Source organism: Ricinus communis, chromosome 7 (genome assembly GCF_019578655.1).
Source record: "Ricinus communis isolate WT05 ecotype wild-type chromosome 7, ASM1957865v1, whole genome shotgun sequence".
Classification (NCBI taxonomy): Eukaryota; Viridiplantae; Streptophyta; class Magnoliopsida; order Malpighiales; family Euphorbiaceae; genus Ricinus; species Ricinus communis.
Window position 1 is genome coordinate 25,213,344 of NC_063262.1, and position 25,814 is coordinate 25,239,157.

Sequence of the window (25,814 nt, forward strand, 5' to 3'; positions counted from 1 at the left end):
GGGAAAGGTAGAAGTGACCTTTCCTGCTTTGCAGGAAAGGTTGCTCCCTTTCACCCTTGGTCAGTGATGAGAAGCCTGCACAAGCAATCCATCTTGTGCAGTCTCTGAGGCCATGCCTTCCATGTCCCTCTTTCTGTTTTCTTTAACACTCCCCCTCAAGCTGGGTTCATATAGATTTATTGAACCCATCTTGCTGAGAATGGACTTATGACTCTGCTTGTCCAGGGCTTTTGTAAATATGTCTGCCAATTGATCTTGACTCTTGACGTAAGGAGTTTCAATTTCTCCTTTTTGAACCTTTTCTTGGATGAAATGACAGTCGACTTCGATGTGCTTGGTCCTTTCATGAAACACTGGGTTTGATGCTATGTGCCGAGCGGTGTGATTGTCACAAAACATTTTCATAGGCTCCATCGTTTCTACTTTCATGTCCTTGAGTACTTGCTTTACCCAAATGAGTTCGCTAGCCGTGGATGCCATCGCACGATATTCTGCTTCGGCGCTTGATCTAGCAACTACGCTCTGTTTTTTGCTTTTTCATGTCACCAAGTTTCCCCCAACGAATATACAGAATCCAGTGGTTGACTTTCTATCACAACTTCCAGCCCAATCCGCATCTGAGAAACCAACTACATTAGTGGAGCTATTTTTCTTCATCCAGATTCCCTGTCCGGGTGTTCCTTTTAGATATCTGAGGATCCGATCAATGGCTTCAAGGTGGCTGGTACGAGGAGCATGCATAAACTGACTTATCACACTAACTGCAAAAGAAATGTCAGATCTAGTGACAGTTAAATAAATTAATTTCCCTACTAAACGCTGATAATGTCCTATGTTGGTCAAAGGATCTCCGTCTTCTAAATTGAGTTTAGTTTTAGTTTCCATTGGAGAGAGAGCAGGTTTGGCTCCTATCTTGCCAGTTTTCTTTAATAGATCAAGGGTATATTTTCTTTGGGATAGAAATAAACCTTTGCTGGACTTTGCTATTTCTATGCCTAGAAAGTATGACAACTGACCTAGATCTTTAATGTCAAATTCCCTTTTGAGACATTGTTTGACATTTTCTATCTCTCGATTATCACTCCCGGTTATTATGATGTCATCAACATATACCAAAATAATAATGGTGTGTGTGCGAGTGTGTCTAATGAACATGGAAGAATCAGAATCACACTTATTGAAATTGATACTTAATAGAAAACAGCTGAGTTTAGCATACCATGCCCTTGGAGATTGTTTCAGACCATAAATTGCTTTCTTGAGCTTACATACCAGAGATAAGTCTGAGTCTGTCTTATACCCAGGAGGAATGGCCATGTAAACTTCTTCTGCTAAGTTTCCTTGAAGGAAGGCGTTCTTGACATCCATTTGGAATAGATTCCAACCTTGATTAATTGCTACTGAGAGTAGGATCTTAACCGTGTTCATCTTGGCCACTAGAGCGAAGGTCTCTTGATAATCAACTCCGTAAGTTTGAGTGAAGCCTCGGGCTACGAGTCTGGCCTTGAACCTGTCAATAGTTCTGTCACTATTGTGTTTGATCTTGTATACCCATTTGCACCCCACTGGTTTTTTATTTGGTGGAAGAGAGACAACGCTCCATGTATCATTCTTTTCCAGGGCTAGAAGTTCTTCTTCCATAGCTTTACATCATTTAGGATCGGCATTGGCTTCGTAGAAGTTTGTAGGTTCGAAATGATTGGAGAGCTGAGATAGATAATTGCGATATTGGTTAGATACAACATTATATGAAATAAAATTCTGAATGGGGTACGTCACCGTATGAGACACATAGTCTCTAAATTTCACAGGTGGTCTGGTTTGTCGACTGGAACGTCTCAAGGCAGTTGCTTCCTCTGAGACTTCGTGAAATGAAGCTTCTTGTTCTTGTGAGTGGTTATCTCCCCCTGAAGGAATGTGCCTTGAGATGTCAGGTGGCTGTTCTAGGAGTGGACTGTGATCAAAGCTGCTAAGAGAAATATCAGAGTTAAGTGGAAAAGGAGAATGAAATTCGGCACCGGTAGGGTTGGTATAATAGGACTCATTCTCGAGAAAAGTGACATCCCGAGAGACATAGGTCTTGTGAGTCAATGGATCATAGCACTTGTACCCTTTTTGGGTGGAGGAATATCCGAGGAAAAAGGTCCTGACCGAGCACTTGTCTAGTTTGTGATGGCGAGTGACGTGCACATAGCACACGCACCCAAAGACTCGAAGGTGACCTAAATCGATTTTCCGACCTTTGAGAATTTCCAAGGGACTCATATTTTTTAAGGTGACTGAGGGAAGTCTATTAATAAGATAGGTAGCAGTCAGGAGGGCATCCGACCAAAAAGAGGAAGGAACATTATGTTGAAATAGGAGAGTACAGGTGACATTGAGGAGATGGCAATTCTTTTGCTCAGAGACCCCGTTTTGTTCGGGTGTATTGACACAGGTAGTTTGATGAGTAATGCCATGTTGTTTAAAAAAGGTGGAAAAATTTTGATTGATGTACTCCGTACCATTATTGGAGCGAAAAATTTTTATATGAGTATTATACTGATTTTTGATAAAATAGTAAAATTCTTGGAATCGAGAAAAGACTTCGTTTTTGCCTTTTAACAAATAGAGCCATGTAGTTCGGGAATAATCATCAATAAAAGTAATAAAATATCGAAAATGATTGTATGAGGTAACGGGGGCAGGTCCCCAAACATTGGAATGTATTAATTCAAAAGGTTTTTCAGACATGCTTGAAGATAATGAAAAAGGAAGCCGTGTGTGTTTGGAAAATTTACATACATCACAGTGGCTAGAATCCAAGTTAAAACAAAATAATTTGTTGAGAACATGGTCGGAGGGATGCCCTAATCTTCGATGCATAAGCATGTCTTGGGGGTTTTGGACACTAGACATTCTTGGGAGGATCGGAAAGGCATGATAGGCCATTTTCTAGGTGTCCCTTACCAATCATCTTCCCGGAAATTCGATCCTGAAAAAACACTGAGGATGGTGAGAAAATAACATTACAATTTAAATCGCGAGTGATTTTTCCAACAGATAACAGGTTAGATTTAAATTCTGGTAAGAATAAAATATTCGAAAGAGATGAATTAAATAAGTTTGAGGTGCCAAAACCACGAATTTTAACTTGATTTCCATTGGCCACGTCACGAGAATCTCCGCTCGTAAATTTTCTTTAATTTTGCAGGATTCCAAGTCATGTGATCGTGCTTTGAGTCAATAATCCAGTCATGTTGATTAGATGCAGTATTATTTTTAAGTGACTGAGAATTAAATTGAACCGAACCTGATCCATCGGGTTGAGAAAATCCAAAGCCGTGGGGTTGCTGGGCCAAGGCTTGGAGTTGGGCCACAATGTCCTGAATTTGGGCTGGCCGAGAGGAGGGCGGATGGGCTGAGGTAACCGGGCCCGGGCTGAGGACATATAAGCCAAGCCTGGGCCGAGCCCAGAAGAGAGAGCGGGCTGGATCGATAGGCGGGTCGAGCACGGGACTTGAGTCGGGTCGGTGGAGCCCAAGCATGTCCGGGTCGGGTCGCCATATAACTTTCAAAGCATATGACGCCCCCGCACCCACCCCTCTTCGCCTAAGGTTTTCTTTCTCCCCAAATTTTCTGCCTCCTTTCCTCCACGCTGCCGAGCCTTCCCATCCCCGTGCTGGTTGCAGCTGAGGGTGGAGGTGCCAGCAGCCGTCACGCTGGTGACCGCTGCAGCGTGGTCGCGCTTCGATGGCGTGACCGACTCCCTTCACAATCGAAGTCGCAGTGCGTGGAGTAGGCTCTGTTGTCGGTGGTTTCTGGAATCTCGTTCATCGAGTTCCTTCTTGTTTCCTCACGCTGAATCAAGGCTATTATGGCTTCGATCGATGGTAGTTGAGGAGCGAGCAGGATCTGCGATCGCAAGCCCTCGAAGCTTGAATCCAGACCCCTCAGGTATGTGTAGATGAGATCTTGTTCCGCTCTCCTCTGTAGTTCTTCCAAATCATTTAATGGTGGGAGGTAGTTTTACAACTCCTCCCACCTGGTTAGAATTTCTGTTGAATATTCGGTTGAGCTTTTGGTCCCTTGAGCAATCTGGGACAGTTCTTGCTTTAATTTGAATATATGTGCAAAGTTGTTTTGGTGGCCGTAGAGAGTCTTTATTTTTTCCCATATTGCTCTCGATGTCTCCATAAGGATACATAACCGAGCTATTTTGCTGTCCATTGAATTGGTGAGCATGGACATGACCAAATGGTCAGATGATTGCCACTCTTCTAGTTTTTCTAATTCTTCTTCTGTTGGTGCTTCTGGAATTGCTGGTTTTGACTTTTGTTTGTTGCCTGTGATGAATCCAATTTTTTTTCTGGCATTGAGGGCGATAAAGATGGATTTTGACCACTCGAAATAGTTGTGACTGCCCTGCAGCACAATATTGGTGATTTTGATGGTTTCATTGTGAGCCATGATTTGAGTGTTGAGCTGTGATTTTTTTTTTGTGGCTGGGTAGGTGATGACTGGCTTAAACCAGCTCTGATACCATGAAGAAGTTTGTATAAATTTGTATTGATAAAACAGTGATGAGTATGTTACAAATTCTGAGTTTATTTACAACTGATGAAGAGTTTATATTGATGCTTGTATATGTCCAACGGCTATTTTTCTAAGAGGGGAAAGGTAGAAGTTTGCAGGAAAGGTTGCTCCCTTTCACTCTTGGTCAGTGATGAGAAGCCTGCACAAGCAATCCAGCTTGTGCATTCTCTGAGGCTATGTCGTCCATGTCCCTCTTTCTGTTTTCTTTAACACCTTTCCATCCAATCCTCATTTTTTTTATGAAGCAAATATGAAGAAGACCAGTATAAAGCAAGAAAACATGCATCATTAAGTGCTTTTGATTCTACATACACCATGTAGCCATATTTTGTACCTTCATAATAGCAAACATTTGACAATTATGTTTCTATCTAAGACTCCACAATAATCTTCCCAGTAGCATGGCTCTCAATACTCTTTGCCCAAGCATCTTCAGCCTTGCTTAAGGGATATTTCGAGTCAATTACTACCTTAAGCTTCCCTTCCTTCACTAGTTTGACTAGATAATTCAGGTTCTCACCTTTGGGAATCAAAAGCAATGGTACAAGCTGCTTCCTGGAGAAGGTGAGTTTCTTTAGAGCAAAAGTCATCATGGCACTAGCTCCAGGAGTAATATCTATAACCTTCCCGTTTTCACTCAAGTTAGGCTCAAAGGTTCCCCAGGGGATTCCCATGGCACAGTGGATAACTGCGTCATACTTCCGACCAGAGGGGCTCTTTAGAGCTGCCCCATCTGGAGTCCTGTAATCGAGAACTTCATCAGCCCCTAAGCTCTTTACAAATTCAATATTACGAGCTCCACAAGTGGCCGTCACATGTGTGTTTCCAAGCTTAGCCAGCTGCACTGCAAAATGACCTACACCACCTGAGGCAGCAGTGATCAGAATGTTCACCTGCTTACCACTTCCATCGAGCTTGATCCCAGCAGACTGAACAAGTGCCTGCTGGGCTGTGAGACCAGCAACAGGTAAAGCTGCTCCTTCAGCAGCTGAAACTTCAGGTGGCCTAGCAACTGTCAAGCTCTCTTTAGTGACAGCAAACTCGGATAATCCACCTCCATTCTGTTATAAGCATTACATAATTAATTAAAATATGAAAATAACATCTGTTTGGCAAATTGTGCTTTCAGCACATGTAAAATAGTTTCAAACAAGAAGTGCTTTAAATTGATGAGGGTTCAATTCCACAAATCAATGCATTTTTGGTTCTGATGAGCAACAAGAGCACCACAAGTCAGGGAGGACTAAGAAAACAACATTTGATATTGCATCAATTAATTGATGTGGTCAGATCAAATTTTTTCAAGTGAGTCAGTTCACTTAAAAGTGTAGGAAAAGAAAAAAAAGATTTCACACATGAGAATCCAATGCTCAACAAACAGTATTCATTTATAAGCAACCATGTCGTAGCATGTATGGAGCCAATTCCAGTGACCACATTCTTCCAATTCAGAAGATGTAAAGGCAAGAAACTTGAGCAGATTAACTTGTAAAATGTTTCCATTAGGTAATATTTCATCATAGCAAAACCTAAAAAACAGTCAATTGGTAATATTACATTCTTGATTTTGATACTTTTAACCAATCATGGATCTTATATAAGATTAAGGCAGTTTTCAGAAATAGTCAATTGCTTTAAAGACTTAATAATTCTACAAGGATGGGAACAAACGAACACCAATATAATGATTGAGAACTTACGAGATGGCTAACCATAGCCACTACTTTATCACCAATTTTGAAATTTTTGACTCCTGGCCCAACCTCTACAACTTCTCCTGCCACATCACTACCTGTTCCAACATAAATAAATTGTGCCTTAAATAGATATCACTTTAAAAGCTTCACAAAATTCTGAAATAAACCATTTAATCTACTTGAAGAGAGGATTATAGACAGAACCAGAACTTTAAAAGTCAAGTATTCCCCGTAATACAAGAGCATGTCTGATGGCTTAACTTATGGTAACTACATCAAACAAGAAAAGTTCATTTACCAGGTATGTGAGGGAATCTACGAGGAAGAAAAGGACGCAACATGCCCTTTTGAATTTTCCAGTCAACTGGATTTAGACTAGTCGCTTCTAACTTTAGCAAAACCTCATCTCTCTTTGGAGTGGGGACTGGAACTTCAACATGCTGCCACAGGTAAAAAGCTAAATGTTATTGAAGAATAGCCATATGTAATTGAAGAAAACGAATTTACCAGCTCACAGTTGTTTATACCAATAAATTGCACATTTATCCAATAGTCAAGTGAAATTTCTTTTTTTAATTTGAGAGATGGGTGTGGAATAAATCGATTAATTTTTCTATACCACCAACACAATGAATCACCTTAGGGACGAAATGGCAAACCAGAATCTCACTCAAGTAACACAAGCTTCTCCTTGGGACTCTTTTCAGCTTAAGGTTGTGTATTTGGAAAGACAGTAAATCTACAACAAATGGATATAAATTTATTTCTTAAAATTATCATATTGCAGTTATCTCAGTAGATTTAATTGAATAAGCATCCAATGCAATTCCTTGAAAGTTTGCTTGAAGCATAGCTTTTCCTTCTGCTTTTTTAAGTGTGGACATCTAATAGTACAATTTGAATTAAGAAATTAAATAAGGTCATAGATTCATATGATTTCTAAGCCATATTACAGTGACAGAAGATAAATCTATTGAGACATGAATTTTTTTTTTAAATATCAGTATAACAAAGTATAATTCAACAGAAAACAGAGCCTGAGATTAAATAAGAAAATGAGCGACCTTTAAACCAGCTGCTCCTCCACCATAACTATCGAATTGAACCGCTTGCATTAGTTTCCCCGCCATTTCCAAGAAAAACCGACGACGTGTTGACACAAGAGAGTTTACAGAAACTCAAGTGGAGAAGTAGAGTTTGGTGTGGCTCTGCTGTGCCTGGGACGATATTATAGATGAATGAAGAAAGCGAAAGAAAACGGTGCTGTTTAAAATTACTAAACTATCCCTCAGACGGTTATAAATAACGACAACTGTCACCATTTCCCGCTCTGTCCAGTAATTAGGGCTATTGATTCCGTATGGGAAACCAATATCATAATCCGCCTCATACGACACCGAATCAAGCTAAAAGTCAGTCCGTTTAATGAAGTTTGCAAATTCAGCATATAGGGTAATCGACTTCCTCTAAGCTTTAAATTTGTATTATTTATATGTAAATGTATCTTTCACTTGTGCTCATTCATTGGAGTTTATTCCAGCTCAATTTGAATTTTCATTTTAAGATTGTCAAAATTATTTTAAAAACGAATATTAAACAATTTGACATTACAAAACTTACCAGGCATATACTGAATACAGTTTTGACCATTTGCATGAACATGAAGGGAAAAGAGAAAGATGCTTAATTATTCTAATACTGTTACTATACAGTCACCTTCCCAGTAGCAAACAATATGACAATATTTGTAATTGTTTTATATGCAAGGCTCCACAACAATCTTCCCAGTAGCCTGGCCGTCAGCAAGCTTGGCCCAAGCATCTTCAGCCGTGTTGAAGGGATGTTTCGAGTCGATAACTGCCTTAACCTTCCCTTCCTTCACCAGTTTAAGAAGAACCTCCAGGTTCTCAGCTTTGGGCGTTGCAAGCAGTGGCACTAGCTGCTTCCTCGAGAAGGTAAGTTTCTTAAGAGCAGAAGTCATCATGGCAGTAGCATTAGGGGTGAGATCTACCACCTTCCCATTCTCGCTCAAATTACGCTCGAAGGTACTCCAGGGAATCCCTGTGGTACAGTGGATAACTGCATCATACTTCCGACCAGATGGGCTCTTCAGAGCTGCCCCCTCTGGAGTCCTGTAATCGAGAACCTCATCAGCCCCTAAACTCTTTACAAATTCAATGTTGCGTGCTCCACAAGTGGCTGTCACATATGTGTTCCCAAGCTTCGCTAGCTGAACTGCAAAGTGACCCACTCCACCTGAGGCAGCAGTTACCAGAATGTTTGCGTGCTTGCCACTTTTATCAAGCTTGATCCCAGCAGACTGAGTAAGAGCCTGGTAGGCTGTGACACCAGCAATAGGTAAGGTTGACCCTTCAGCTGCTGAAACTTCAGGTGGCCTAGCAGCTGTCGAGCTCTCCTTCGCCACAGCAAAATCACCTAGTCCACCTCCATTCTGTTATTAATACAATATTTAGTAATAAAAACAAAGATGAATACAACAAGTTTAAAACCAGGTTTCCTATGCATTTAGGACATTTGAAGTTCGTTGAAAGGTAAAAAGCTTGAAGCCTTATGTGAGTTCAATTTCTCAAGTCTCCACATCCTCGGTTTCTGTGATCAACACGATTGAGGACCAAAAGAGAATGAAAGAAGACTAAAGAGAATGAAAGAAGACTAATGGTGTATGTGGTTGAGATCTGTAAAATTTATGGAATTTATTTGTGAATCTAAATTTATATACATTAAATAGAGTAAAAGTTATTCTAGTATTTCATATAATCAAATTTGTGTGGAATTAGTTATAGTTAAATCAAATTCTAATAAAATAAATAGAATTTTCAAATGAATTCCACGTTAATGAGTCAATATATTCTATAACACCAAAATATTTCTTTCAACTTTATTAATTTCATTTTATTTTTTTCTATGTCTTTTTTTAAATGACATGAATTTTTTTATTAATTTCAACTAAACATAGCATAAGAAAACCATATTTGATTTGGCAGCAACTATTATTTTTGGCTCATTTATCCCACGTTGAAAAGCTAAGAAAAAGAAGAAGTAGTTTCAAGACTATATATAGTAGGCCTTCTCTCATTTTATAAGTGTTAAAGAAAAACAATGGACCTTGTATTTCTCTTCTTGTTAATATTTTTTTGTAATTTTATTGAATTAAGAAATATTATTTTGGTAGTGTAGGAAGTAAGCATAATTTTTGCCTAATTTTGTTAAAATTATGGTGTTTCTTTTCTTATTGTATATTTAATAGCTTATTTGTTAGTGGAAACTAACCCAATTTCCACAACAGCAACAATTAACTGGTTTGATCAGATTATATTTTAAAGAAATCATATGCTTAGCGGTGTAGGACCAAAATAATGGATTCACATATCATCAGATAATAAACGACCATCATTTATATAGGAGTAACCATATCAATAGCATGTCATGACCAAGTCCAGTATCAATACACTGTGCATTATTTCATGGTTTGCAAGATCTAAACGCAACAGCACCTAACATTATAGAATAGCGTAACCTCATGGACACCAGAAAGGCTTTGACATAAATGTTTATCCACATGAACCAGTTGATTGATGCCACAAGGCATATAACTACATTGAGATTGAAACTGGGAAGACATTTGAAAAAACAGTTATTTATATTTTAGAAAAATAATAATAAGGAATGGCTGATGACAAATTTTCTCACAATGGAGTTCTATGATTTCACTTGTTCCCTTGCATGACAGATTTTAAGATCCCAAGAATTGCTACTCGAGGGGATGGATAATTTGGCTATTACTTGTGCGAATGCATGATTATACCTTTGTTCCCTAAAAGAAAAAAATACCTTTTTCCAGAACTTAATTTTTAATCATATAAAACATGGCAATTCTAAAATCTAACCCTACTTCCCTCATTTTCTTTATGTCTCCGAACCTAATCTACCTTCTCTGTTTCTCATCCATAGTGACTCGTTGAAGATGCTGTGTATCTGACTATTCCAATATATTTATTTGCTACTTCTGATCAGACATTGGTGTATATCTTACAACCTTAAGGTGACTTCTGAAACAATGAAATGTTTGAAAGACTTAAATCGCAGAAAGGACGGGAATCTACTATACAATGATTGAGCACTTACAAAAGGGCCGAGATATGCTACAACTTTGTCACCAGTTTGGAAATTTTTGACTCCTGGTCCAACCTCTACAACCTCTCCTGCCATATCAGTACCTGTTGCAAGTAGAAAACATTCTTAGCAAAAAGATAGGGAAAGATCATCTTAGAGCTTGATTTTAATTCATAACGTCCATCACATACTTGTATCCAAGCCCGTGAAGGAATAGAATTCAGGAATAGAATACAATTCTCGAAAGCCAGAGCATCACCGGCAAATCACAAATACAGATTTGTAAGCAAATCATATACCAAGTACAATGACCTCAAAGATTTGCACAATAGAGAATAACCTACTTGAGAATAAAACATGTAATTAGCCATACCAGACCCTTAAGAGACAAATACCCCAAATAAAAAGTGTCTCTCTCCCCTGGTTATTAGTATAATCAACAAGAAAAGTACACTTACAAGGAACGTAAGGGAATCTAGGAGGAAGAAAAGGCCGCGCCACGCCCTTCTGTATTTTCAGATCAAATGGATTTATACTAGTTGCTTCCAACTTTAGCAAAACCTCATCTTTTTTTGGACATGGGACTGGAACTTCAACATGCTGCAACATGCACAAAGTACATAATACATCGATATTAGATATTTTCCACTTTATCAAACCACTCGCAAGAAGTCCAATACTAACATATGTAATTCAAGTAACAGAATTCGCCAATCGCTCAGGGAGAAGAAGGACTACAAAAAAAAAAAAAGAAAAAAAAAAAAGCATACACCAACAAAAATTGCATATAGATCAAGTAGTCCTGCATTAGTAAGATATTCAATTTAGTTCTAAGGAGATTATTTAACTTTGCCATACAACTCTGCAATGAATGAATGACCACTCGGCACCGAGGCTTTAAAAATTATCTTGCATTAATTTTTGTTTATCCTCTGTTATTTATTGCGTTATTGATTTGGAGGAGAAAAGTCTTGAATGTTAGACAAAATAATAGTTAATAGAAACTGAAATTAGGAAAAGACCTTTAAGCCAGCAGCTCCTCCACCATACTTATCGTATTGAACTGCGCGCATTAGTTTCCTCGCCATTTCTAGAGAGAGAGCAAGGATGTCGTTTGCTGAAACAGAAGGGAAACCGAAGAGCAGAGTGTAAATGCAGTAACCAGAAAGATTGTCGTGGCTTTTGTAGTGCAGTCGCCATTCTTGAAAGTTGAAAAATAGTTCAAAAACTTAAAGAAATATCCTTATTATTTAGTTGACAAATATCATTGGACTGGCAGCATTCATCGAAATATTTGAACCTTTTTTTTTAAATAACAAAATTCTGATGCTACGTGGAGAAATTAGGTTCTGAAACAGCAACTCTATGTAGGAACTCTAATTACAACACCTTATAGAGACACCTTGCATATAATAAATTATTGAGTACTCACATTATTATATATATGTATTTATTTTTTAGTGAAAACGCTGTAGCTTTGGTTGGTCCACCATCGGATGGATGCATAATGATAAATTTTATATTTTTATTTTATTTTAATCATTTACTTCTATTTCAATTTTGATTTAATTATTTTATAAAAATAAATGACATGTAATTGATAAAAAATAAAATTAAGAAAAATAAATACGATTTTATTAATTTTAATATACAAAGCGAGCAAGTTGTTATCGACTATAAAACACAAAACAACCATTGTTAGAAATACTCACAATTCAAACATTCAATCCGATTTTCACCATTCAATATCAACACAAGGGAAAAGAAAAAACAAGGTACAAAGCAGTAAATAATGCACAATCCATGTCTACAGTAGTAAATAATGTTCTAAGGCTCCACGACAATCTTCCCAGTAGCATGGCCGTCAATACTCTTAGCCCAAGCATCTTCAGCCTTGCTCAAGGGATGCTTCGACTCAATAATTGCCCTAAGCTTCCCTTCCTTCAACAGTTTAAGAAGATAATTCAGGTTCTCAGCTGTGGGCGTCAGAATCAGTGGCACTAGCTGTTTCTTGGAGAAACTAAGTTTCTTAAGAGCAAACGTCATTGCGGCAGTAGCATTAGGGGTGAGATCTACCACCTTCCCATTTTCACTCAAGTTAGGCTCAAAAGTACTCCACGGAATCCCTGTGGCACAGTGGATAACTACATCATACTTCCGACCAGATGGGCTCTTCAGAACTGCCCCTTCTGGAGTCTTGTAATCGAGAACCTCATCAGCCCCTAAACTCTTTACAAGTTCAATGTTCCGGGCTCCACAAGTGGCCGTCACATGTGTGTTCCCAAGCTTTGCTAGCTGAACTGCAAAGTGACCCACACCACCAGAGGCAGCAGTGACCAGTATGTTTGCCTGCTCGCCACTTCCATCGAGCTTGATCCCGGTATACTGAGTAAGAGCCTGGTGGGCTGTGAGACCAGCCATAGGTAAGGTCGACCCTTCAGTTGCTGAAACTTCAGGTGGCCTAGCAGCTGTCAAGCTCTCCTTAGCCACAACAAATTCAGCTAGTCCACCTCCATTCTGTTGGTTAGTACAACATATCATTATCAATATGTAGAGGAAGGAAACAACAAAGAATTAATATATGAAAACAGCAAGTTCAGAATCAGTTCTCCTGTGCTTTCAGAAAGTTTGAAGTTTGTTTGATACATAAAGATCCTGAAGCCTGATGAGAGTACAATTAGTCAATTTCCACATTCTGGGTTTTCATGATCAATATGGAAACCAAAAGAAACATATAACCCCAATCAGATTGAAGCTGAGGATTAATATTTAAGAAAAGGAAGTCGCCTAAATTCATTTTTTTGGAAAACTAGTTGCTCTGTAGCAGAAAAATAATAATTAGCAGTTGATGACAAATTATTTCAGAATGGAGGTCGATAATTTCACTGGTTCCTTTGCATGGCAGAATTTAAGGTTCCCAAGAAATGCTACTCAGGGGATGAATACTTTGGCTATTAGTTGTGCAAATGCATGATGACATGTTTGTTCTCTCAAAACTTTTCTTTTCCTTTTTTTTCTCAAAACCCAACTTCTTAATCATATAAAACATGACAATTATAAAAACTCATCCTTCTTCCCTTATTTTCTTTATGATCCTAAGCCTAGTCTTCCTTCTCTGTTTCTTATCCCAGTGACTCGCTGAAGATGCACGTGGCTGACTCTTCCAATATAATGATTATGCTATTACTAATCAATCATTGATGTTTATCTTACAACCTTAAGGTGACTTCTGAAACAATGAATTGTCTGAAAGACTTAAATAGCAAAAAACAGAGAAACTACAATAGCATGAGCGGGCGCATACAGAAAAGCCGAGATGCACTACAACTTTGTCACCAGTTTGGAAATTTTTGACTCCTGATCCAACCACTATAACCTCTCCTGCCACGTCAGTACCTGTTGCAATTAAAAAAGAAAAATTCTTAGCAAAAATATGGAAGCATCATATGTAGAGCTCCAATTTAATCCATAATTATCTATCACATACTTGTCTTGTGTGTGCCGTGTCCAAGCCTACATACATATATACTATCTATAACTTAAACTGAGAAAATAACGGTCAGCGTGATGCATTATAAATATTAACATCCATGAATTACACAGATACATCCATCCCTCTGTGAAAAATTGAGGTAAATCCAGTACAACATAAGTAATTTTTCTGCAGCTGCTGTTTCAGTCCAAGGTTCGTGTCCTTGAATAGGCATTTCTTTGATCCTATTATGGAGACACAAATCCTTGAAGGGTAGCATCATCTAGTCACACATAAGTCTCTCTGTTTGCAAGCACTAGTCAAACCAGCGAGAAAATATAGTATGAACTTGCTACTCCATGTCAACATCTGATATGTATACACTATCAAATCATTAGTGAAGGATCATATTTGGTGTCATAAAAGTTTTACTTTTACATAGAATCCCATAATTTTTTTCTTAAAGTTTATATAATCATTAGAATAAAACACCGGTACTACTGAATTTCTTACCTGTGTTGTTACCGGCAAAAAGAGCAACTTATTATCCCCTTAACCAATTCTTTTATTCAAGGATGGTAATTAAATTTAACAAATCTAATTACTCATAATATTCATGATTCCATGTCAAAGTGTCATATGATCCTGAATCAATTGAGTGAAGTAAAACATAGCAAGGTTAATAAAATAAAAACAAAAAGATTTCTGAATAAAAGAAAAAAGGAAACTGCTCTCTTAAAATGCTCTCTTACTTTTTAGTCAATCACTATAATCAGTTTCTCTTTGTTCACATGTCATTTTCGCATTTGATTATCACTTTACCCATGATTGGAATAGCAGGTTCAGAATATAATCTCTCAGGCCAACAAGCAATAACCATCTTGGAAATCCATGGCATCACATGCATTTCTATGCAAATCACGTACCGTGTTTAATGACTTCAAATATTCACACTATCACATAACCCTATTGAGAATAATCTGCTTGAGAATGAAAGTGGCAAAATACCCCAAGTAAAAGAGCGTCTCTCCCATCCCATGGGTTCATCAATAAGGAAATTCACTTACAAGGAATGAAAGGGAATCTACGAGGAAAAAAAGGCCGCAGCATGCCCTTTTGAATTTTCCAATCAGCTGGATTCATACTAATGGCTTCTACCTTTACCAATATCTCATCTTTCTTTGGACTGGGGACTGGAACTTCAGCATGCTGCAACATATACTTTAAATCACTTGCACATTACAATAATTTTTCACTGAATTAAATACTATGCATAATTTAAATAATCTGCAGAATCAAATCAAATGGTTAGATTTCAAAGTATTTCTTTGAGCTAATTTTACTACGATGATTGACAAATAATAAAATAATAACAAAGAGGAATAAGCAAATCATCAGTCATCTACTAAGGATGCCTAGCTAGCAGTGAAAAGGAAGTAGCGGAAAAATGATCATGGTTTAATGACAACTAGAAACTGAGATTAATTGAAGAAAGGACCTTTAAACCAGCAGCTCCTCCGCCATACTTATCGTATTGAACTGCGTGCATTGACTTCCCCGCCATTTCCAGTACGTGGAACCGACGGCGTTTGGACACAGACACACACAGGCGCGGAAAAAGAGATAAAGAGAGAGGATGTCGTTTGTAGAAACAGAAGAGAGAGAGAAGACAAGACCGCAAATGCAGAAGCTTAGAGATATTGTCTTGGACAAAAAGAATTCATTGATCATATGACTAAAATATTCCTCAGTAAGTTGCCAATTCTTTTGACTTTTTCTTGCGGCTTGTCTGATGTGTACGTGTGACCTACTACAGTTTGCCATGTCCAAGTCCATGATGCCCAGTGACCACGATTTCGCTCAGAAAATCTCCATTTTTCCTTGTTCACCAAGATAAGATATCATTCTTTATGAAATTCTATTAAATTATTTTCCTACTCATTGCAATTTGGGATTATTCATATTCTCACTAGCATCACCTTCCGTACTTAGCCCGAGCATCTTCAGCTTTATACCCTGGAAATTGGAAGTACGAGAATTGGATGCCAAGTTCGCAAGCATGGAAGATGGAGAGCGCATAGAGAAATAGTTTCTTCAATTTGGAACAATAAAAGGCAAGAAAATAAAAGGACCTACAGTCTTGCTTTATTCCAAGGTTGAGGGATTACAAACCAACAACGTACTCCCTTCACATACTCTTTAAGACTACCGTCTTTAGTTTATTAACTATAAAATACGAAATTACTACAGTTACAAACATACAATTTAAACATTAAATCCAGTTTTCACTATTTACATGAACATGAACAGGAAGAAAAGGCACAGAGCAGGATACATACATTAGCAGATACTTATTCTATACTGCACATGTCTTGACAGTAGTAAGCTTCTGGCAATAAACTTCCCTTCTTTTTTTTTTTTTCTCTTTTTAATATCTAAGGCTCCACGACAATCTTCCCAGTGGCATGGCCATCAATACTCTTAGCCCAAGCATCTTCAGCCTTGCTCAAGGGATGCTTCGAGTCAATAGCTGCCTTAAGCTTACCTTCCTTCAACAATTTAACGAGATAATCCAGGTTCTCAGCCTTGACGGTCACAATCAGTGGCACTAGCTGCTTCTTGGAGAAGGTAAGTTTCTTTAAAGCAAAAGTCATCATGGCAGTAGCATTAGGGGTGATATCTATAACCTTCCCATTTTCACTCAAATTAGGCTCAAAAGTACTCCATGGTATCCCTGTGGCACAGTGGATAACTGCATCATATTTCCGACCAGATGGGCTCTTCAGAGATGCACCCTCTGGAGTCCTGTAATCAAGAACCTCATCAGCTCCTAAACTCTTTACAAATTCTGCGTTGCGTGCTCCACAAGTGGCCGTTACATGTGTATTTCCAAGCTTTGCTAGCTGAACTGCAAAGTGACCCACACCACCTGAGGCAGCAGTGACCAGAATGTTTGCCTGCTTGCCATTACCGTCAAGCTTGATCCCAGCAGACTGAGTAAGAGCTTGGTGGGCTGTGAGACCAGCAATAGGTAAGGTTGACCCTTCAGCTGCGGAAACTTCAGGTGGCCGAGCAACTGTTAAACTCTCCTTAGCCACTGCAAACTCAGCTAGTCCGCCCCCAATCTGTTATTAGTAGAACATGGCATAATCAATACCAGATGAAAAAAAGATGGAAAAAGAAAATTTACTAATATATAAAAAAGAACAAGTTAAAGATCATTTCCTGAACTTTCAGAACATCTAAAATTGTTTGAAACATAAAAAGCTTAGAGGCCAATGAGGGTTCATTTGCTCAAAACTCAAGAGACAGGAGGACTTAGAATACCATTTTTTTTACACTATCAACTTAACTGGCGTGATCCAATCAAATTACAAGAAGTCAAATCCCTTAATAGCTTAGGACCAAAAATGTTTTCACATGTGATCATAAAATAATAAACCATCACCATTAATATCTGAGCAACCATGTCCCAGGTCCAATAATTTTATACTCTTTCTATGTATCACTTCATGGCTTGCAAGATCCAAAAGCAAGAACCTAAAATTACACCAATACCATAACCTCATAGACGCCAGAAAGGCATTAATCTATTTATTTATCAAGGGGGAGCAGCTGATTGATGCCATAAAACGTATACCACCCCCATCTGATTGAAGCTGGGAATACATCCAAAAATGAGATATGTAACTTCATTACTGGGAGAGTTAAATTGCTCTGGAGCAGAAAAGTAATAAGTAACGAGTTGTTGAAAAATTATCTAACAATGGAGGTCAATGATTAACTGGATTCCTTGAATGTCAGATTTTAAGGAACCCAAGAATTGTATTCAGGGGAAGGACAAATTAATTAAAGTATGTTTTTTCCCCTTGAAATTTTTTGCAGAACTTGCGATTTTCAATTGTAGAAAATATGATAGTCTTCGTCCCTCAATTATTTTTCCCCTGAACCTCATCATCCCACTTTGTTTCTCATCCACGGTCTGAAGATGTTGGCAATTCTATATAATGATCTTGCTACCTCTAACCAATCAGCGAATGCTTATAGCCTTAAGGCAGGCTTCTCAAACAGTGAATTGTTTGAAAGACTAGAATTATGAAAAGGAGGGGAACTACTATACATTGAATAATTACTTACAGGATGGCTAAGATGCGCTACAACTTTATCACCAGTTTGGAAATTTTTGACTCCTGGTCCAACCTCTACAACCTCTCCTGCCACATCAGTACCTATTGCAAGTTCCAAAAGTAAATAAATAAATAAACAAAACAACAAATAAAAAATATGTTAGCAAAAATATATGAAAACATCATTTTTAAATCTTCAAAATAAATCATGAACTAAAAAGATATGAAAACATCAAATTAGCAAAAAGATGAGGAAACATCACTCACTCGTGTGCTAGGTGTGTGCACGTCCACATATACTAACGATACCTTAAAACTAAGAAATCAACAGCCAGAATATGATCCTATTTAGTACCTATATATCACACAAATACATCTATCTGTCAGTGTCTTTGCAAAAGTACTTTTTCTACAGCTGCAGTTCAATTGAAGGTTCATATCCTTGAGTACACATTTCTTTGATATTAAAGTAGTTTGTAAGATTGACACAAGTCCTTAAAGGGCCACGGCTTCTAACTACAAAACCAGAAGCCTCTTTTTTTCTCACTTTTAGTTTACATGTATCAGTCCAATTACCCCTACCCGTTGATAGACCACGGGCTAAAAATAAGATTGTCCATCAAGCTATAGCAAGTTAGAGTACAATGTCTGCAAAAGCTACATCATCATAGCAGGCATATCACACGCACATACATTTCAATGCTTATGTAAATATCGACTTTAACACGTAGAAGAGCATTTCCGATGGAGCTACATTAGTCTAATCAACAAGAAAAACTCACAAGGAATGAAAGGGAATCTACGAGGAAAAATAGGCCGCAAAATGCCCTTTTGAATTTTCCAATCAACTGGATTTATACTAGTTGCTTCTAACTTCAGCAAAATCTCATCTTTCTTTGGACTGGGGACAGGAACTTCAACATGCTGCAATAAAATGTATGTATAGAGTGCTCAATATACACTAAATTATACACACACAAAATATGCTGAATCAAATCGTTAGATCTCGAAGTATTCGAGCTATTTTTACTATGACATACAGTAAAGAGGCATATGAAAACAGTTATCATCTATAAAGTATTCCGAAGATAGCTAGCAGTGAAATGAATTAGCTGATAATTATCAACTATTGTATAACTAATACATACAAACTAAAATTAAAATTGACCTTCAAACCAGCAGCTCCTCCGCCATACTTATCGTATTGAACAGCGTGCATTAACTTCGCCGCCATTTTCCGGAAGAATCGATTCCGTTTGAACTGAGACAGACAGACAGGAGAATGTATAAATGTAGAGGTTAGAGCTTATGGAAAAATCGAGAATCGCGGTCTAAACAAATGACGAGAATATCCCTAGCCGACAGCCTTCTACAAGATATTAGCCTGTTTGGGATTTTGGTTAAGGTTAAAACTGAGTTAAGCTTGCTTGCAAGTTACTCGAAGTCAGTTAAAAATATTAAACAAATTAGAAGTTTAGTATTTTTTATTCTTATATTTTATTTTAATGTCTAAGTTACTTTTTTAATTCAGTTAAATATTTAAATTTACTAACAGTATTCTGTGGGTGTTTTTAACTAATTTTACTGCCTAAAATATTTATATAACTTATTTTAAATAGTAAATTAGTTTAAATATTTTATTAAAATATTTTTTTTATTCATTTTTAGCATTATTCGTTTCAAATTTTAGTTCATTTCTCAGAAAACTAAGAAAAAGATAAGAAAATATTTTTTTTCATTTATTCAAATAAAAAATTAAAAAATTAAAAATTTATTTATTTTATTTTCATATTCATCTAAAAGATAAAAAAAATAAAAGAAAAGATGAAGGTATTTTTAGAGTTACGTTAATTTTAAAGGTTAAGCCCATTTAGTATTCATTTACCTAATGGATTATAATTTTCATGCCAAATTTAATTTTAAGGCCTACTGTCTATATGCCCAGTTTAACTAGAAAATTATACAATCGTATATTTAGCAATGTGTCAAAATAAAAAAGTAAAGTTTACAAAGTAGATCTAGTTATTACAACTCGTCTATAACTAAAAAAATTAAAAAGAAAACACCTAAAACTAAGTACAATATATAAATATCTTGAAAATATATAAAAAAATATTGGATGAATTAGGACTGGAAGGTTTACAGCCGATAGGCTCAAGTATAGAGCCGATCGACTCAATGCAAATTCAAATTGGCTCTGCACTAAGTCGATCGACTCTAGGCTTTTCCATGGTGGTTCTTCGATTTCTTGAACATTTTGACGTCCCAGAGCTAGTTTTACATACATATGAGATATAAAAAAAATAATTAGGACAAAAAAATGAAGCAAAAGAGATAACAAGGTTAGATTTAATAAATAAATAAATAAATAAAGCTAAGGGAGTTATGCAAACCCTAGAAATAGGACTAACAGTAAATGAAAACGACAATCTTCTTGAATTTTGATCGTGGAACCCTAAAACCAACTTTAATAAAATATATATAAAGAAATTATAAATCTAACATGCAACTCTAAATATTTGACTTAATCAGATTTAAAATCCAAAAATAAACATATTAGTAGATTCAAAACCATGTATGTTCTTATTATCATATTTAATATCCAGCAGGTTCATATTATCATATTCAATGTCCAGCAGTTTATAAGCATGTTAATTCACAGAAATCCTATTCTAATCATTTAAAAGGCATAAAAAATAATAAACAAAAAAAAAAACCTAATCATATTTCTAAAACATAAAATAAAATAATCAATTTGTAAGGATGGAGATGCTGATGGTGTTGAACCCTCAAGTTGTCACCATTGGATGTTGATCTTCGAGTCTCTAGAGATGAAGAGGTTATGGAATCGAACATTGGTTGAGAATCCAGTTCTACTTTGAGATTTCAAAAAAACTTTTGTCATTCTAAATGGGTTTCATAATTTAGAATTCTTTTTTAGTGGCTAACTCTGTGTATATATTGATGTCTTAGTGTAGCTTAAGAATATCTTTAGGAATCTAGCTAGCCCTAGACCTATGGGGTGTATCATTCTATTTATAGCAGTAGGGTTTTAAAAAATTCTAGAGGAATAAATAAATATTTAATTATTAAAAAATAAACTACAATTATCCCTTCCTTTTATCAAATTAATATTAAATAAACAGAAATTAAATCTTTTATATTCAAAGAATTATCATGAAAAATACTTAAAAATCTCAATAATTATCATAAATACCTTCTAGAAAATTTATTTTTTTACCAAATTTGGCGTTTTAGGTCGAAAATACACATAAAATGGCGTTAGATTTCGGAAAATGGCCAATCAGCTCTGTGTAGAGCCAATTGACTCAAAGGGTCAAGAGTTTCAAGAATTTTAACTATTTAGTCATTGAACTTGTAAAAATGGTTGTTTCACCCCTAAAATTTTACTTTTTCTATCACTTGGCTCCAAAGTGATTATAGAAAAGTAATTTTAAGTCCAGTTATTCTCAACCTTTGCTCGGATTTGTCCTTCCTTAATCTCTCAAGACTCAAAAAAAGCAATAACTTTCGTCATTGGATTTTCCAAAATTTCCTCGATATCTAGATCTAAAAAATGGGTGCTAGCAAAGTTACATCTTGTTTTACTAACAGTCTGAGGTATTGTTTGGAATTTGTTAACTGTTTGCAAAGATTAAAAGAAGATTTTCTTTATTAACTTCTTTCTGTATAGGTAGTATTGATTAATCTCTATAGTTTTCTTTGCATATTTTGAATCTCAGACACTAAAAAATCATATTAAACTCTTATTAATCAACTTAATCACCACAACCCAAGTTAAACAAAATCACAAATAAGCTATTTTAAGATTAGTACAAGAACTGGTACAATCACCATAATCCACAATCTCTGCTCTCTACTTCTACTTTCAATCTTGATTTGGTCTTCAACAATCTAGAAATTATCCTACTTGCTCTTTCACTTAATACTATGCATGGTAATAAAGAAGGGAGAGAGGGGGAGGTATTTTAAAAAAAAGGAAAGAGAAAATAATTATCTTATTGTGTTTTAGTTACATAAAAATTTTTATTAAAAAAAAGGGAAGGGAATTAATTAATTTTAATTTTTTTATTATAATAATAGAGATAAAAAAGAATAATTAACTAGATTTTAATTTCTTTCTATGAGTTAAACTTTTTACATTCTAAATTGGAGTGTAGTCAATTTCAATTTCTACAAAGGGAACGAAGGAGAATCATTTGCCTTCAATATTCTCCTTCAATTCCATTTTTCTCCTATAAAAATTCACTTGTCAAACACGATTAAAATTAATTCTAAATCCATTTCTTTTTCATTCCCGTTAGATTATCCTCCATCCATATATGGTGTAAGGAGGCTCAACCTATTCAAATGTCCTATGGCAAAACTATTCTCGTGAGACCAAAACCTTCTCCTAAGATTTACGCTCGTCCAAGAAGTCTTCATCATACCTCATTGTCCACGAGAGCACTGATGATTTGCCTCCATTCTATATATCATATTTCTTCTTCATCGATTTCTTTTTCTCTGTTTTATCTACTTCTTCTTTTTCATTGTTTTTTTTTTTTTCAGGAATTTCTAAATTTTTAATTACCTAACATTTGTTAAATAAGAAAGCTAAGGGATAGTTTTGTCAATCTCATTCATTGGAGCATAAAGAAGTTGACATGGTGAAACATTTAAGCAAAATTGGGACTCATTCAAGTCAACTCAACAGTCCGATGGAAGCAAATCAAACATAAGAACCGATTTTGAATATGTTTTTTAAACTCCAATAACTATTTTGAACAAAAAAATATTCGGCACCAAAATAACTAAAATTGAAAATTATAAAAATCATTGGTATAATTTTTTCAACAATCTTCCAACTAGAAAATTCTGAAAGAGTTAATTGATTTTGTTTGATTATATTTGCACTAGAGAAAGTTCTGATGAAATAATCCTTGCTGTGCATATATATAGAGATGTATATCTAAGGCTCCACCACAATCTTGCCAGTAGCATGGCCTTCCATACTCTTAGCCAAGCATCTTTAGCCTTACTCAATGGATATTTCGAGTTCATCACTGTTTTCAGCATCCCGTCCTTCACCAACATTACAAGATATTCCAAGTTCTCCCCTTTTGGAGCCAGAAGCCATGGCACCAACTGCTTTTTGGAGAAAGTTACTTTATTCAAAGCAAAAGTCCACATTGCACTTGCACTTGGTGTAATATCTATAATCTTCCCATTTTCACTTAAATTTGGCGCAAACGTGCGCCAAGGAATGCCTGTTGCACAATGAATCACTACATCATACTTTCGACCTGATAGGCTATTTAGAGCTGTTCCTTCCAGTGTCCTGCAATCAAAAACCTCATCAGCTCCTAAACTTTTGACAAATTCCATGTTGCGAGCTCCACAAGTTGCTGTCACGTGTGTGTTTCCAAGCTCTGCTAGTTGAACTGCATAGTGACCAACACCACCTGAGGCAGCAGTGATCAGAATGTTCTCTTGCCTACCGCTGCCATCGAGCTGTATCCCACCAGCTTGAGTGAGAGTCTGGTGAGCTGTGAGACCAGCAACTAACAATCCTGCACCTTCAGCTGCTGAAACTTCAGGTGGCCTTGCAACTGTCAAGCTATCCTTAGCAACAGCATACTCTGCTAGTCCACCTCCATGCTGTATATAATAGAAGACATTGTCAATTGATGCATGAAATAATGCACTATTAGAATTCATTAGACCAACTTATACTGCTGTCTCAACACTCAACTCTAAAGCAAGGTTCGTCAAATCCATGTAAAACAGGAATCTGTCAGAAGAAACTCTTCTAGATGATTAATTCTATTTCCACTGATCATCAAAATCTTTGCACTCTTCTATTTATGCTTTCTTAAAAAGGAATGCTTCCACAACTAGAGAGTTTTTCTTGAAGGAAATCCAATCAATTTTAGGGGAGAATAAGGTCCTCTCTTACTAAATGGCTCAGCATAGCTACTACTTTGTCTCTGACTTTGAAATTAGTCACTCCTGCTCCAACCTCCACAATACATCCTGCCACATCAGTACCTGTTCCAACCAAAAACTTTATTCATTCCATAAAGAGAAAATAAGAACTAACAAGTAAATGCACAGAACAGTAAGAGGGAATTTAAAACAAGAAAAAGAAAAAAAAGAAACATAGCTAAAACCAATACACTAGCTAGGTAAAAGGCTTGTGATTCTGATATGTTTGACAAATGAATGACTGGGAGCAGTCTGTCCTCCATTTGAAAACAATATTTCATTTTTCCCATTAGGGTTGTCTCTAAAGCAGTACACCTCCTAACTAAGGCTTTGAACATCTTTGTTTACTTTCGAGATTCATATGATTTTAAAGAAAATCTACTTTGATATTCTACGAGGAAAATTTGTTCTATTATGGAATCCAGCCCTTGAACATGGGCACAAAACCAATAATAACAAAAACACCTTTTTCAAGTTTAGATTACCCGATGCATCTCAATTATCTGCTAATCAATAGAACTCGGGGAAAGTAAGACTGCACCTTCAACACAGCATTTCAATGAATGAGATTATAAGTAGGGTTCCCTGCAGAAATCCTACATCTTTGTTTAAGCATCTGAAACGGTGATAATTGCAATGAGGACTCATTTTACCTATAGTTTCAGTTTGATCTCTTAACCAAGACCTGCCCATTAATTAACCAGCTTATTCTTCAGCAGGCACAAGGTCAGACTCTTCCTCTTTTCCTTTTTTCTTTTTCCTTTTTAAGCATCCAGCCAAATCACTAGTTAATAACTAAAATCTCACTAAAAACCCAAGAATTCTTCTAAATAGAATTTCAGATACAGCTCTCTTCTAAATTTCAACTCTATTAACCACAACAATTCCAATGTATGTGTTGAAGCACCAAATCATACCACAATGGCAAAGCTCAGCAGGCAAAGACCGGCCGTAAGGACTGACGGTCTTTGACTGATGGTCATTAGCCTCAGACATCTAGATCATCACAGGCCTAGCTAGGAAAGAAGGAGCAACACCTCTCCCTTAAGGGAAAAGGCTGCTTCTACCTCTCCCTAATAGGAAGTTAACTTTGGAATTGAACAAATTAGCAATAAGACCGTTACACTGGTTTTGTATATAACAGAATGCATATTCATCTTGTAAATCAGAATCCAGAAACAATACAATTACACATCATTGATCAATAAACATCTCAGGCTTTCATATTCAAATCTTTCCACATGGTATCAGAGCAGGATTAATCCTGTCATCACCTACCCAAGTAAGATCAGAAAAAACTTCAATTTCTCATCATGTCTCATAGCGACCTCACAAAACTCACAAACATTGAGTTAAGAGGCAATCAGAACTACTTCGAATGGTCAAGGGCTGTGTACATCGGCCTTAGTGGCCGGAAGAAGCTAGGGTTCATAACAGGAACCCTAAACAAGCCAGAAGTAAAGAATCCAAACCAACCAACGAAGGAAGAACTGGAGGCCATCGAAGAATGGCAGGCCACTGACCATTTGGTCATGTCCTTGCCAACAAACACGATGGAGCCTCAGATTACCAGATTGTGTATGCTTCTGGCATCATCACAGGCAGTATGGGCAAAAATGAAAAATCTATATGGCCAAGAATAAAATTTCGCACGCATTTTTAATCTGAAACAAGAACTAGCCCATATCAAACAAGGGACCAAGTCCACTGCCTATTGACTCGGTGGGAGGAACTCCAGAGTTACCTCCCACCTACTGTCGACCCCGAAGAAGCGAGGAAGAGGGCAGAGCAAGATTTAGTTTACACGTACCTGGGTGGTCT

The 25,814-nt window shown here is 36.7% G+C and overlaps 4 protein-coding genes and 1 pseudogene across 5 annotated transcripts; all 5 read right to left on the reverse strand.

Moving 5' to 3' along the window:
• Nucleotides 1-4,841: 4,841 nt before the first annotated feature.
• On the reverse strand, nucleotides 4,842-7,509 carry LOC112536644 (chloroplast envelope quinone oxidoreductase homolog). Its single transcript, XM_048376314.1, has 4 exons — nucleotides 7,337-7,509; nucleotides 6,571-6,712; nucleotides 6,276-6,367; nucleotides 4,842-5,636 (listed from the first exon to the last, which is right to left on the reverse strand). Exons 1-4 carry the CDS (start codon nucleotides 7,400-7,402, stop codon nucleotides 4,947-4,949), a joined length of 990 nt encoding a protein of 329 aa, XP_048232271.1. The 5' UTR covers nucleotides 7,403-7,509; the 3' UTR covers nucleotides 4,842-4,946.
• Nucleotides 7,510-7,927: 418 nt separating this feature from the next.
• LOC8269565 (chloroplast envelope quinone oxidoreductase homolog) lies at nucleotides 7,928-11,599 on the reverse strand. Its single transcript, XM_048376312.1, has 4 exons — nucleotides 11,429-11,599; nucleotides 10,865-11,006; nucleotides 10,419-10,510; nucleotides 7,928-8,724 (listed from the first exon to the last, which is right to left on the reverse strand). Exons 1-4 carry the CDS (start codon nucleotides 11,492-11,494, stop codon nucleotides 8,029-8,031), a joined length of 996 nt encoding a protein of 331 aa, XP_048232269.1. The 5' UTR covers nucleotides 11,495-11,599; the 3' UTR covers nucleotides 7,928-8,028.
• A 420-nt stretch (nucleotides 11,600-12,019) lies between these two features.
• Nucleotides 12,020-15,858, reverse strand: LOC8269566 (chloroplast envelope quinone oxidoreductase homolog). 2 transcript variants are annotated; one of them, XM_002535099.4, is made up of 4 exons: nucleotides 15,377-15,858; nucleotides 14,946-15,087; nucleotides 13,711-13,802; nucleotides 12,020-12,923 (listed from the first exon to the last, which is right to left on the reverse strand). In XM_002535099.4, exons 1-4 carry the CDS (start codon nucleotides 15,440-15,442, stop codon nucleotides 12,234-12,236), a joined length of 990 nt encoding a protein of 329 aa, XP_002535145.1. In that variant the 5' UTR covers nucleotides 15,443-15,858; the 3' UTR covers nucleotides 12,020-12,233. The 2 variants fall into 2 exon arrangements, with proteins under 2 accessions (XP_002535145.1, XP_025015815.1); XM_025160047.2 differs by lacking the exon at nucleotides 15,377-15,858 and having other exon boundaries at nucleotides 14,887-14,996.
• A 143-nt stretch (nucleotides 15,859-16,001) lies between these two features.
• On the reverse strand, nucleotides 16,002-19,339 carry LOC8286074 (chloroplast envelope quinone oxidoreductase homolog). Its single transcript, XM_048376313.1, has 4 exons — nucleotides 19,174-19,339; nucleotides 18,788-18,929; nucleotides 18,016-18,107; nucleotides 16,002-17,003 (listed from the first exon to the last, which is right to left on the reverse strand). Exons 1-4 carry the CDS (start codon nucleotides 19,237-19,239, stop codon nucleotides 16,314-16,316), a joined length of 990 nt encoding a protein of 329 aa, XP_048232270.1. The 5' UTR covers nucleotides 19,240-19,339; the 3' UTR covers nucleotides 16,002-16,313.
• A 3,020-nt stretch (nucleotides 19,340-22,359) lies between these two features.
• On the reverse strand, nucleotides 22,360-24,305 carry LOC8286073 (annotated as a pseudogene).
• Nucleotides 24,306-25,814: the final 1,509 nt, after the last annotated feature.